The sequence below is a fragment of the Archocentrus centrarchus genome, chromosome 22, assembly GCF_007364275.1.
Source record: "Archocentrus centrarchus isolate MPI-CPG fArcCen1 chromosome 22, fArcCen1, whole genome shotgun sequence".
Lineage (NCBI taxonomy): Eukaryota > Metazoa > Chordata > Actinopteri > Cichliformes > Cichlidae > Archocentrus > Archocentrus centrarchus.
The window spans coordinates 3,544,327-3,559,159 of NC_044367.1; the positions used below are offsets into that span (position 1 = coordinate 3,544,327).

The 14,833-nt window shown below is 39.4% G+C and overlaps 1 protein-coding gene across 18 annotated transcripts in view; it reads left to right on the plus strand.

The window, feature by feature from the left end:
• Positions 1 to 14,833, plus strand: part of mark3a (MAP/microtubule affinity-regulating kinase 3a) — a 48,290-nt gene that overhangs the window by 15,055 nt on the left and 18,402 nt on the right. For 11 of the 18 annotated variants that reach the window (XM_030718365.1, XM_030718372.1, XM_030718370.1 and 8 more), the window contains exons 5-10: positions 1,485 to 1,550; positions 6,524 to 6,594; positions 7,375 to 7,431; positions 9,328 to 9,564; positions 10,121 to 10,261; positions 12,919 to 13,018. In XM_030718365.1, the coding sequence (XP_030574225.1) occupies positions 1,485 to 1,550; positions 6,524 to 6,594; positions 7,375 to 7,431; positions 9,328 to 9,564; positions 10,121 to 10,261; positions 12,919 to 13,018 (672 nt within the window). The remainder of the gene's footprint in view (positions 1 to 1,484; positions 1,551 to 6,523; positions 6,595 to 7,374; positions 7,432 to 9,327; positions 9,565 to 10,120; positions 10,262 to 12,918; positions 13,019 to 14,833) is intronic. The other 7 variants (XM_030718368.1, XM_030718375.1, XM_030718374.1 and 4 more) reach the window with 1 other exon arrangement.

A 14,833-nucleotide genomic window follows, 5' to 3' on the forward strand; every position in this document is an offset into this window, starting at 1 on the left:
TGGAAAACAGGAAGCTGTCCCAGATGACACACACAGACTTTACTACCTTCATCTGTGGATAACTGCACGTAATTGAGGCTCAAACTGGAGGACCGTTTGTTTTGCTTTGTTTTGGAATCAGAATATGCTCAGTAAACAAGAGCGCGCACACTGTTTGGAGCCGTAGCAAATGCTGGCAACGCACAGTTGTCTGCAAGAGCAAAAAATGCCAACAAACACCAAACCACAGCAGCAAGAAGCCTATATTACACAAAACCTCAGCTGTGGAGAACTTGAACATGGAATGTGTAGCACCAGTGGGATGCTTTTAGTGCTGAAATTAGTAATTATTATTATTATGTTTTATCTGGACAAATTATTCCAAAAACATCTAAGAAAAATATTGAAAAATGTGCACCACAGTTTTCTTTGGTTATCACATAGCTTGTTTTCCAGCCAGCATGAATCCTACTGATGATGACTTTATTTTTATGCTTTTCTTAGGATGTGGTTACCAAAAGTCAAAAATAAACATACAGACACTGAGAAAGTGCCGACACTGCCAGTGCAGCAGATGAGTTTTAAGGAAAAAATAACCGTGTGTGCACCGTACAAATCAATACATTTTCTATTCCTGGTTCTAGGCATTAAATTGGACCTGTAAAGGCCAAAGTTAAAAAAAAAAAAAATGTGTTCATTGAATTTATAAATATTTCCTTTGAACCAAAAGCTTCAGACGGCTTTAAACACTCCGCTCCAGACAGTTTTCCTAGTTTTGGATTTTTATAACATAATAGAGACGGAATGTGCCCGTCACAGGTCTGGCTATGAGCACAGCAGCCCGACTCAAAAATGTAGAGATGGAAATGAGAGTAATGTGTCTACTTTATGCACCTAGAAATCACGTTTTTTCCTCTTTACAAACACACATACAAATGTGTCTACCACAAAACGCATCGGAGAAGTCTGCCATGATGTGTTTAGTTTTTGAAATGGGGATTTCCTGCTAATTATTTTTTTTTTCATTTCCTCTCCATGATTTCCTCAGCAAAAATGTAGTTGTAATTACCAGAGTCATAGTAAATGCTATCACCAGCCCTTAAACTCTTTATCTCTCTCTCCTCCCTCGTTCTCTTTGTTTTTCATCCCACCTTGTCTATATTTAGCAGTGCAGCTCTCAGCTGCTCATCACACAGTCCTTTTATATCAGAGAAGTACTGCAGTGTTTTTTTTTTTTTTGTTTTTTTTTTTTAAAAAGGGAAAAAGTATTTGGACTGTACAATAAATACTGAGTGCTGCTCAGCTCGACTGTGATGTGCTTACATGGTCACGACACACACAGTTCCACGTGACTTCACTTTTCTTCGACTCGCTTGGGGTGTGTGTTTGGAAATAATTTTTCATGTTCATGATCCTGAATTCATTACTGCTTCTGTCTGGATCTCTCCCGACTTTCGCCATAATTGAATTTATAATGCCTGTCTCTGTGTCTCTCCCTCCTGCAGTCAAGCTTTTTGAAGTTATTGAGACAGAGAGGACGCTCTACTTGGTAATGGAGTACGCCAGCGGAGGTGAGACTTGGATACAATGTTTAACATTTAGTTGCTGTAACTGAAAGCAAAGTGTCTCCAACATGTCAAACTTGTGAATTACAAAACAAGAGGAGTGTAAGAGTTTATATATAAGTGCATCATTTGGTTCAAGAGAGCCAAAATGTTGCTGTCGGAAGTCTGTTTGTGTCCATGCTTGAACTCCTGGAGCAGATCTTTTCTAAAGTCAAGGTTCAGCCTTGACAGCTGGCAGATACTGTGTGGTTTTTATTTATCTTGTACGATGTGTTAACTTGCACAACACGCTGAAATGGAAATACCAGAACTTGTGAGTTCTGTGCTCACGCTCTGCAGGTCAGTCGACTGGCTGCCATGTGGTGCTCACACTGACAGTAAGCAACAAGCCCCCACTCACTTTGTCCATCGGCACTTCCAATAAAGTGTTTTTTAAGATGGAGGAGAAAATAAGAGGCCCTGTTACTCTGTGCCATCTTTAAGCTGAAGTTGTGGTTCTGGCTTTTATGGATACTTTAAAGTTAATTACCTCGCCCACTGAGGTGGAGGGAGGTTATGTTTTCGGTCACGTTGGTCAGTCTGTCTGTTGGCAGGATATCTCGGGAAATTTTGAACGGGTTTTGATGAAAATTTCTGGAGTTGTTGGGGGGTACAAGGAACAATTGACCACATTTTTATGGTGATCTGGATCCAGGAATTTTGTAAAAGGACTCTTTCCCATTGTGAGATAGGGACAATATTCACATATTTGTATCTAACCTTATGAGGATAAGTCAGAATCCTCTAAATAAGATAAAAAATAAGTTCTGTCTGACAGCAAAGCTTGTTCATGATTGAAGGAGGATCATTAGATCCAGAATGTGGAAAATTATATGGTCAAAAAATAATTCACTCCTATAGTGTAAGAGATAAAGCCTGTTTACACAAACTATGTCAAACCTCAAATTCTCAAAATCTAAATGAATATGAACTGTTTACTATTCCACTCTTAGGCATCCATATAGTGAAATAAAACTAGGTTTTAAACAAATTTGATGGTTTTATAAGCCCAAGAACTTTGAGAATTTCCTAGACCGCAGAAATAAAAACCAACACAATATAATACAATTGCAATAGCAGCTGCTGCACACAAGAGCTGGTAGAAATCTGCGCTCTGCGCTGCTCCAAAGTATAATTTATTAACACCAAACATGATAAATGTGCTTGTTAATAATTTATATCTTGGGAGCAGCATATAGTCTGCACACTGCAAGATTACTTGTACAAAGAGCTCAACAACAGTTTTAGTCCATAGCTTGAGCATTAAACTACCTTCTAAACACTAAATATACAGTACTGTGCAAAATTCACTCATTTCTTTATATTTTCCTTCCAAGGAGCCAGACTTTCTGCTAATTTATTTTAAAGTGGTCTTGAGCAATACTTCTTCAGGGTTTCTGCAGGTCTTTCAAAGTTTTTCTTTAGACATTGGCTGCTTTTTCCACTAATTTTCTTCCTAATCCTTGGATCTGACCAGTTTTACCTCACCCACCAATAGGTGGAGAGGTTATGTTTTTGGTTGCATTTGAAAACTGCACAGATTTCAATGAAAATCTCTGGAGCTGTTGAGGGTGGTACAAGGAAAAATTGATTAACTTCTGCTGGTGATCTGGATCCAGGAATACTTTGTATTATAGAATAATCTCTGAATAGAAGGGCACTCTACTGAATGCCCTTCTAGTTAGTCCCATTTATTTAGTTCAATCTATGAAAAATCCTAATGATAATACAGTTTGATAGGCATACTGGAAACTGGACATGTGGAGGAAAAAAGAAGCGGCAAGCCTAAAATTATCTACAGCAGATGAGCACTGTCTGAAGGTTGGGTCCTTTTTATAAGAAAACAAAAAGCAGAAAAATAGGTCTTATTGAGTGATGATCCCAGATTTAATTGTTTTTTTGTTTTGTTTTTTTCTTCTTCAAATCATCAGTTTGTACAGAGGAGACCAGGAGTGGTACAACACTGAGTGTCTGCAGCATCTGTAAAACATGGTTGTGTTGAGGATCTTGTCAAAATTGATGGAATTATGAACACAGAAAAGTTCAGTCAGATTATAATCCCCCGTGCAGTACCTGCAGTACTATTTCATTTTTTTTAGCACGACAATGATCCCAAACACACTGCCAGTGCAGTAAAAGCGTTCCTGGATAGAAAAACACACAGTGGAACACTATCAGTCATGGATTGGCCTCCCCAGAGCTTGAACCTCAACATTATTGAAGCAGTGTGGGATCATCTTGACAGAGAACAGAACAAAAGGCAGCCAGTATCCAAAGAAGAGCTTTGAATGTCCTTTAAGAAGCCTGGAGAACTGTTCCTGAAGACTATTTAAAGAAAAGACAAGAAAGCTGCCTCAGAGAGTTCAGACTGTGCTGAAGAATAAAGGTGGTCACACCAAATATTGACTTTAAAACTCATTGGAATCGTACAAACTCTCGTTATTGCCTCATGTACTGCATTCCCATGTATATTTGCACATATTTCAATAAATTGCTGCACCTATTTTCCATTTTCCTAGCAAAATGTAAAGAAATGAGGGGTGACTCAAGACCATTTCACAGTATTATACAATATGATAATCATTTGTGGTACTTAGTTCCTGTTTTCTGACAGAAAATAGGAAGTAGGTATATATGGTTGAATATATTCCCAATTACCAAATTACAGCATTTTATAAGAAACCCTTTATGAAATTATCAGCACATTTTAAGAAATCTTTGACCCGTAAATTACAGCATTACACAGTATATTTGGAAAAAAATGTGAGATTTTAAAGCTGCTCCTTGGAAGCTGAAACATGGTGACATAAGTATGAATCAGTGCAGAAACTGAACAAATCCACTACACACAGTAGGCGAGTCAGAGCAGGAAAAACATGTTGGTTAGCTACCATCAGCTCAGTGGGGCTCTGCACGTCTGAAAGAAAAACAGAAGTTTGCTATAATGTCAGTTATTTGAGCTTTCAACTGTTGGTCCTCCACTTAGGTAAAAATGCTTTCAGTTGTCAGTCGAACAAGTGTCCATTAAAAGCCCTTGGTCAACAAGATCTGTCAAGAAGAAAAGTGGTAGCAAAGTTTCTGTAGGTGAATTTGGGATTAGTTGAATTTGACCGTGCTGTTCACACGGCTGAAGAAAGACATGTAGGCATTTTTCTTGTTCTACTTTGTCCAAGTCTCGTCACAAAAACTTTGAAAGCATGCAGACTGCCACAGAGCCTCACATTCATCCCCGGAAACAAATTTGTCATCCTCCGAAAGCAGTCCCTTGCATAGTCGTGGATGTGCAAGGTGTAACACCCACATAACTGCCTGTGGGTGCCTTTGTCACAGGTTCGCAGAGGGTTTCTCACCAGTCTGCTTGAGGGGTTGGTTGTTGGCTTTTGTGCTGCGGTAAATGAAGAGGAGTAAAGGGGACCACTCAACCGCCACGATAAATTATCCCTACTTGGACCCTGCAAACTGAGATATATCTAGCTGTAAGAGGCCCGGCTTGGAGTTTCCACTTGTAGGTCTTTGGCTGGGAAAAAGTTTTCTGAATTCTCATTTTGTGTCATGTCATGCATACACAGAAGCCACACTTGGCCATCGATTGCTTGAGCTGGTTATTATTGGACTGCTGAGCTGAGCAGAGATGCCAAATTGTGAAGACCTGCTTGTCGAGGACCAAATCACATTACATCTGAGATAGGAACGCTGATCACTGGCCAATTGCATTAGCTCTTAATGACGTAAATCTAATGCTACTTTCAGTTTGTCATTGATTTTTCTCAGAAGTCAGGCAGGATCTTAAGGCCCCCCCCCCCAGGTTCCCTTTTAAAAAAAAAAGTGCCATTTAGCTAATAGCGTGATAAAATACCTGCTCATAATGTTAGCATTGCCATTAATGGCATCCTAACCTCAAAGAGTCTCAGACTCAGTTGTTTTGTACTAGTTGATAGACGATTTTATACCATTCATCACGGTCAGATTGAATTATTTTTATTTTTTACATTTTCTCCCTGGACAAAAGTGCAGGACTTTGAAAAGTTCCAGGAAAAATCAATGTGAGGTCGAACTAGGCCTGAGTCTGAGGAGTGCAATTCAAGATGTTGTACCAGGATTATTTGATAATGCAGAAAATTTATTATGTCAGAATTTAAGAAGCCATGTAATCTTGTGTATCAAATTCCTATAAGACAGCAAAGTGTCCCCCCAAATACATTTATATTAATATGTACATTCATATCTTTTTTGAAGAGTAGTGAATTTACTTGGTGCTTTCCAGATTTGTTTCCTATTCTCATCTTTAAGTACAACATACAGTATGCCCTTTACGTCTGATATGCAGAGTGTTAGCATGCTCATTCTGTGTTTAGCAGTTGAGTCAGAGAGCACCAATGAATTGATGCTCATACGTACAGAATCGCACACTCTGACCACCTCTGCAGGTCAGCGCTGAGAGTGGAAGGGTTTGGAGGATTCAGGAGAAGTGGGGGAGGTGTTCGTTTTTGTTTCAGATTTCTTTCCTATGTCGTTAGTTCCTATCTTCAGCCGAGTGTGAGCGTGCACATGCACACGCCAGTAACTTGAGTTCAATTAACACATGAGGGAGCACAGTCACGTTTTAGTTGGAAGTGTGGGCCAAGGGAAGGGTCTGCTGCTGTGGAGCCAAGCTCGGCGGCAGCTTTGTGCCTCCAGGAGAGGCTCAGTGTTGAGGAAGCGGCACCGAGCTCAACTCAATATGGTCAAGAAACACCCTCGAACCATGCACATGGGTGATGGTGCAGGCCAGCTGCGTAGAAGTTATTTTTATCTGCAGATTTTTATAAGCTGTGATTCATTTTGTGTTTGTCTACCTTTTTTGTATCTCTGCGTTTTCCTTACTGCTTATTCATTATTCTTAATGCTTTCCTCAATCTTGCTCTTTCTCCTATCTGATTCTCTCTCTTTCTCTTTTGCAGGAGAGGTGTTTGACTACCTGGTTGCACATGGAAGAATGAAGGAAAAAGAGGCCAGAGCTAAATTTAGACAGGTACCCAGCTTTCTCCCCCTGCAGTGTTCTGGTTTCGCACCTCTGCTCCTGGCTGTGCTTCAGACAGGACGCTGTCCTCGGAGGACAGCAGCGTCTCTGCTGTTAAGACTGATGAGATGTCCAAACCTGCTTCCTCCCTCATCACTTACCTCGATGGCTTGTTTTTGACAGTCAAACAAGCCGTCGACTGTTACGTGAAGTGATAAGAGGCTGGCCAAAGCACTTGGGTGTTATTTATTCACTTTCAACACTCAGAGTCTCTGCATCTTTTTGGCTGTATTGTTTAATCAGTTTTGAAGGACAGTGGTCTGGCATCATAAGTAAGTAAAACAGCCTGTGCTGTCATCAGATTTAGATCAAAACAATCTTAATTTGTGTAATGAAGAACTTTGTTGGGGGTTTTTATGATAAGTCACTTCATAAGCAGATTTTAAGATTAAGATTTTCTTCCTGTGAGCTTTTTTGGAACTGAAATGCAAAAATAAGATTTGAAAAAAAAATATATATATATACAGTGAAATCTAAAATGTGTGACTGAAGGGAACCCCTTGTGCTGTGATATTGGTAACGCTTAGCAGGCAGATGACTGTACAACAGAGCCACTGCTCAAACCCGTTTTCTCACCGCTCTGGCGTCGGTGTCATCAGCCCCACCTTAGCTGAGTTGTATCTTTCCTGTTAGTTTGAACCACATCTCCTCCTACACCACATCCTTTATCACAGTCTGAGAACACAACACAAGACATTTAACTAAACAGCGCTCGTCTTTTTCTCGGTGCAGATTGTATCAGCAGTGCAGTACTGCCACCAGAAGCACATTGTTCACAGAGACCTCAAGGTGAGTGGTAATAAATGCAACAAAAATAAAAGATTCAACTTGATTTATTTTTTATTTTTAATGTTTAAATCTTGTCAATGGCCAAAAAGCCACAGATGTACTGTTTTTAATCTCTTGTGAATATTTGCAGGCTCTCTTCTTTATATACATATTTTCAATCCATGAACATGAAGTTTATCAGCTTTTATTTTGTTCCTTCAGCATCAATCTAAACCACAGTTCAAAACAAAGTATAATTGAGCCCTTCGTTCTTTGACAAAAGCCCTTCATAGATCACAGTATAGAGAGATGTATCATCTATCTGAATAAGTCATTATTTCAAAGTAAAACTGAGAACTACAATTAGTAGCTGGATACAAAAACTGAAGTGTCAATATTTGCTGACAGTTGTATTGTAATGTTTTTCTACTTTGTCTAATGATTACTATAGGTCTGACTTTAAAAACAAAAAAGTATTTTAAAGAAATCAACATATTTTATGAACTCTGGTATTTCTGCATTCATGTACGTTGTGGGACTAAACTATTTTTTTGCGAGATTAGCCATTAGTGTGGGCAATAAAGTTTAGGTGAAGCTCTTGTCTCATTTCAAGAGTGTTGGTAAAATTTGCTTTACTCTGTACACACCTCCGACTGATGTGATCTGTATTTTGGGAGCTTTGTTGGTGGCTTATATCAGTGTCAGTGATGTTTATCAATAGCAAGATTTTAAAGAATTTTAGACTAATTACCTCTGACTCATGTTGAACAGCAGAGGCCACAGTGTTGCGAGCTGACGTCCGTGTTATGTGTTTTATGATTCCCATATTAACTCCGATGTTCCCTCAGATGAATCCAACCCACCAGGTCTAATTCCAAAACAGCACATTTGCTGTTAATAAGGCTCATCTTTTCCTTATTCTGTCCTAAGCCACCATGACCACCGTGAAGCAAATTTTTGCACCACAGTGGTGAGAGGAGTGTTTGTTTAAAAAAAGGAAAAAAAAAAAAAAAGTAGGTGGCCCTATAAATTGCCAACATGTTCTCCTGCCTTTTCTGTTTTGCAGCCATGATGCTGTCCATTTTAGTTCTCCAGCTATAAATATTGATGCCTCTGTATTTTTATCTCGGCGTCAGTGGGAGTCACTAAGAGAAGAGAGGCCCGTGTATCTGCTCTGCCAGCAGCTGCACGTCCAAAGTGTTTCCTCTGCAAAGCTTCATCAATGATCAATGAGTAGGGAGATGACAGAGGAGCACAGAACAGTCTCTTCTGTCTGCTCGGTGTGCGTCCATATGTCACACGTGATGCAACATTTTAGCCAAACACTGTCCCTCAGGCTTGTAGGCCATTTTGTGCCTCTGAGGAATTTTAACATTTCATGGCTTCAGCAGCATCACCTACAGAGATTTTGACGGTCAGACACGCTGCGATGAGTGCTGTTTGCATGCAGCTGAAAGCCTCTCAGGGTGTCAGTTCGATGTTTCAGCTGGAAGGATGATCTCTGTGTACTTATCTCAGCTTTCTAATTAGTCTTTTGCCTATAGCTACACGTCAGCTTGGTTGAAATCTTCATTAATTCACAGAGGAGATATTAAATGTTTTTTTTTGTTTTTTTTTTTTTTAAATCAGATTGTTTCATCAAAAACAAAATGTTAATATAAAAAAAAATGGCCAGTCTAACAGTCTTGGATTTTGACTCATTGATAAAGAAAACTGAACTTTATTTTTGTTACTTTTCTGACATTTCATGAACAAAATAATTACTCAAGTGACAGCAAAAATCCAAAAATACTGACATGTTTGAACAATATTGTATTGTATTTCAAGACATTTTGACCTTCATATGACCGCCTCTTAAAGACAAGTGTGAATGTGCTTGGTATGTGATCTAAAAGTCATTGCTGTGTCTGTCCAAAGGCTGAGAACCTGCTCCTCGATGCAGACATGAATATCAAGATCGCTGATTTTGGCTTCAGCAACGAGTTCACTCTGGGCAATAAGCTGGATACGTTTTGCGGCTCTCCACCGTACGCAGCGCCAGAGCTGTTCCAGGGAAAGAAGTACGACGGGCCAGAGGTGGACGTCTGGAGTCTGGGGGTCATACTGTACACGCTGGTTAGCGGCTCACTGCCCTTTGATGGACAGAACCTTAAGGTGGGATAGTGTGTGGATGACATGATGCTGCAGCTGCTTCTTCTCTTTGATGACATAGATTTATGATGATCGATCTTCTAATTTTTCTGTAAATGAAAAAGGGACTACTTTGATATGTCAGACAACACAATGTTACATTGGCAAGATGATGGTTTTACATTAAGCAAGCCTGCAAGTGACAGCTACTGAAAAAGTAATGTTTAAAAAATAATGCTAGTTGTCATTTAAATGCAATCTGTACTTTTTCAAAGAGTTTTTGAATGACAGAGTGGAAACAAAAACTGGAATTGGGTCCAACATTGAAATCATAAAGCTGCTCTTAGCCTTGTGCTGTGGCTTTTTATGGTACACGCAAGACAGTCTTGACATGTTTAAAGAAAACCATTTAATCCAGCAGTCCCTGTCAACTGTTTAATAATCAAATTAATGCATATGCACAATATTGTAGTCTACAAAGCAGCCCCTTCATTTCTTCCAGTCTGTTCATTCTTCTAAAACCAATCTGGCTTGTTTGAGTGTTTTTCCAACCTCCTGGTTGTTTCCCTTCTCTCTGCAGGAGCTGAGGGAGCGTGTGCTCAGAGGGAAGTACCGCATCCCTTTCTACATGTCCACAGACTGCGAGAACCTCCTCAAACGCTTCCTGGTGCTCAACCCAGCCAAGCGGGGTACTCTCGAGGTGAGGGAGGACGCAGAAAATGTAAATATACCTTTTTGTTCTTAACACACTCCAGAGCACGTCTGCACCATTGGAGAATGCCATCCATCCTCAGCCCCTCCAGCAAAAACCCCTCCTCTCAGTCCCTGCATCTCCCCACTGCATCATCTCCTCTGACGCCCACTGCGTCCTGTTTTGCGTGTGCCCGGCCCACACTCTACTCCTCCTTTATGATGTTGTAACTATGAATAATGCATCAACGTTTCTGTGTTTGTGCCAAAATTGTCTTTTATGATCACTTCTCTGCCTTCATCTATCCCTTAAATATGCATCACAGTTTTGAAGAGAGCACATGTAACCTACTTAGTTGAGTTCTGCGTCATTAGCAAGAGAGAGTACAGCTGTGTTCAAGTGATATTATCACGTGAAATTATGTGAGATCAAAATATACAATCAAGCGGTGTTTGCATTTACAAATACACAAAGATTAAATTAGTTATTATAAATGTTTGTGCTGAGTCATTGCGCTATGCCACGAGGTGAAAAAATTTGGGTCTCTGTCTTGAGTAGAAGCACCGCACAATCCTTACAAATACGTTTAGTTTTTTGCTTTAACATCATAGCAACTGTAGAGCCGACAGCTGGACAGTTTTCAGCCAGTCTGGTGCCCAGAAATGTTCTCCTACCTATGATGGATCCCGAGTCATGGATGTGAGGATTAGCTGGTTTGGGGATTTAATCAGTAGCTTGTTCTAAAATGAGGAGGAACTCAAAGCTCTGTTACTAGCAAAAAAAGAGTATGATTTATTTATTTTTTATTTTTTTTATTAGATGTGAAAATTATGACTTGCATAATTATATCAATGATGCGAGTCATGTGAGCAGCATGCAATGTTGTATTTGGGCAGATATTTGGAGTTTGAAAAGTCCTCCAGTTATTTAGTTCCTCTTTTTAAGAACCTCTCTTTGTCACAGTATTAAAAAATACATCAGCAGCAAAAACTAACAAAACTTTTGTTAGAAAGCACCAAATTATAAAATCCCGACAGATCTTATTTAAAGATACACATGGAAGGAAACATATTGAAATATGGGCAATACAAGTGGCATAAAGAACAGAAAGATCATCACACTTCAGCTTGTGGTCTGAGAAGCCAGATTTTGGCCTCTTAATCCAGACCATTAAAGGTCATTATGTGTCCACGCAGTAAGTTAAATATTTCAGACAAAAATAAGTCATTTTTCCACAGTTTATCTCCAGACAATAGCGGAAATACCTGGACTCTTTATTTTACTTAGAACATCTGCAGTGGTTAAAATAATCCGAGTGTTACATGTAAGAGGAAGAGCGGGCAGAGAGAATTGTTCCACAGATCAATCTGAGCGTGAATGATCGTCTTTTAGCTGTCCACACTCAGCAGTAAATCATTCACACATAAAAACATAATTTCTTTGTGCAATAACTTTTGGCACATAAGGTCTCAGCTTGCCATTTAATCACAGAGCTGGGTTTCGCCTTTCATTTCAAGGAAATTAGCTTTATTGTATCTTGATTAATTCTCGCAGACAGCAAGTGAATAAAAATAAATGGCGTTGGTCCGAATCTGAGGGTCACATCTGGTGGCGTGTGATGCCACATGATTGACCTGGATTATGGCAGCTACAGCAGAGCATGATAATTAGTTTGGCTCTGTTCTTAATAAAACCCCAGGGAGCAATTGATTAGCTGGTGATTGATTTAGCAAAATAAAGGTGCAAGCAGATGGGATGAAGCCCACAGTTCAATATGGGATGTTACTGGGAAAGGACAGCATTGTAATTGAAACATGAGTGGAATGCCCCGTGCAGTCACTGTAGTTTTTACAGTGGTGTGTTTAAATGCATTATTAAAAATATTAATCCATGGAGTACGTGCATTCATGCACGTTTAATGTACATGTTAATTTATCATAGATGATAAATTAACAAACATGTCTGTGTTTTTAATACATGAGGGAGACAGGCAAGGGCAAAACTGTCTGTAGACGGATTTTTGCTTTTATATGAAAATGGAGTAAGTACCTCTTAGGAAAGATGTAACTCCTGGAGCAGAGGTGCCCTCTGATATCCTGATTTACTGATGGCAAACTGGAACTAGGTGTGAGGGGGAAAAAAGATTTATGTGGAGTAAATAAAGGAAACTGAAATTGCACAATGAATTATTTGTAGTCTTAGTAAATTGGTTAAATTTGTAAGCACAGCCACGCTGCAGAGGTTTTGGTGCAACTGTTTGAGACTACGCTGTCTGTGTGACTGTGTTTACATTGTTGTGTTATGATGCAGTTCTGAACTTCTCTGAAAAATTTTGAACTAAATGAAAATTACAAAATGGCAAAACTCTGTGAGACCATAATAACTGTAACTAAATAATAATTTGCATTTACATTTTAAAACTTCCTCTAGGTTTGAAGGCAAACTGCCAGGCTTCCAAACTTCTTTTAGACTGTCAGTGTCCACAAACTGTCAGTTCCTCACAATTCATTTATTTCTGTTTGACTCGTGAACAGCTGTCAGTCTTAATCGTATTTACACTGCTGGCAAAAATAAATCCCAGTTTTTACTCAGTGGTTTGCGTGTGCACTGTCAGTTTTAGTTTTTCTCTTAAATATCAGTTTCAACCTCAGAAATCCTGCTTTAATGGTCTGCCTTTGTTTTTGCAGCAAATCATGAAGGACCGATGGATCAATGCAGGATTTGACGATGACGAGCTCAAGCCTTACACTGAACCAGAGCTGGACATCACAGATCAGAAGAGAATAGGTAACGCTGCTTTGACTATCAAAATCATGTAACTGCATTTTTTTTCCTTTTTGAGGGCTAGTTTGCGTAGTCATTCAGTTTTTAGCCAACTTTCTGACCATCAGGTCTGTCATATAATATACCCTGTTGTGTAATCAAAGGAAAAAGTGCGCACCTTCTCCTTTATTACTGTAAAAGCTCAGTCTGTAATTTTTGTCAGTAGTGAGAAGACGTAAGGTGTCCAACATTAATGGGGTTACAGCTCCACAATGCAGAGGCAGACTCATTATTTCAGTGCTGGGGAAAAAAAAAAAGAAAAAAAGATGAAACGTGATGATGAATAAATAAACTCGAGCAGCACTGCTGCATGCAGAGAGAAAACGAGAGAAGCCTCCCCATCATGCCCTGGATGAAAGCTCTTGCATAACCGCAGCTGGGGTTGGCTGTCGGTACACATGTCGGTGCGAACTCCCGGTCACCCAGGAAAAAGAAAAAGGAAAGCTGGAGGAGGGAGAGAGCGATGTTTCGAAGCTGCTGACTAATTGCTGGATTCTAAATAATGCATACAAAATCTTACCTCAAATTATTGCTAAATGGAAGACAGCGCGTCGTGGAGCAGGTGCTGTCTTGCACGAGAAAATGTTTTGAATTTTCACAAAGTGAATGTCATCTAATTAATACAAAGGCTTCAACAGCATAAGGAACAATAGAGAGAAAATTCCTTTTCCTCCTTACAGAAGAGGGGAAAGGAGTTTCTTAAAGCTTGGAAATGCTGTGAATGGGCCAGTTTGAAGGTGAAACTATTAGCTGATTAACTGAAATTAAATCTTTAACATTTAAAATTCCCAGTTGTGGTTTGTCAAATACATATGATTTCTTAAATGTCTGTTAGGTCAGTTATGTCTTCAGTAATTTATTTATTGCATTGGTGGATTATTTATATAACAGTTTTTAATTTTTTATGTGATGCATATAAGAGAAATTCTTCTGTCAGATTACAAAGGCAGCAAATCCATCGACAGAGACAGCAGTACTCTGCCTTTATATTTTTAGTTTGAATGAATATCTGGGTTTAAACCTGATCAAATAAGAATTACGTGTGAGTCTGCATCTTTTTTTTTTCTTTCTTTCTTTCTCCTGGTTTCGATGTGTTTAACCGCGAAAAGCAGCCGGCTCACAATGAGCATTATTTAAAACAAAGTCCATCACTCATGCAGCGTGATTAACTCACAGCTAAATATCAGGAGGCACCAAAGCTCTCCTGTTCTTTTAAAGGTCCTGCCATATCTGAATATAGCCACACAGAACTTTTACATAACCGACCTAACCTATGTAACCTATGTCAGAATGACTAAAAAAAAAGATCACTTTAACAGATAAATACAGCCAGTAATGTTACATAATTCCAACCTTTTTTAGTTTGGGCATTACCAAATAAATCAGCTTAGTGTTTAAATGTCCTTTCTTCCTTCAGCAATGAGCATTTAATCAAATGCTGCAGCCATAAACCATCTAATGAACTGTGAAGCAGAGAGGGAAGCACAAGTGTTGAGACGCACAAGTGTGAAAGTGAGAAAGCTGAGATTGATCCAGCGAAGGACGAGGAAAGATGACAGTGATTCCGCCTGGTTACAGAGGCAGAGCTTGCTTCTCACTCGCTTTTCTCTCGTCCTACACTTGAAACCTGGCGTTAGACTCAAGTGTCAGTTTCCAGGTGTAGTAGATGCACATTTATCAAAGCAAGAATGAAGATGGGAGTCAGATTTGTCTGTGTGCCTGAGGTAATGGCTCCATGTTGGAGTGGAAAGATTTAACTCAGCCAAATTAGAAAGCAGT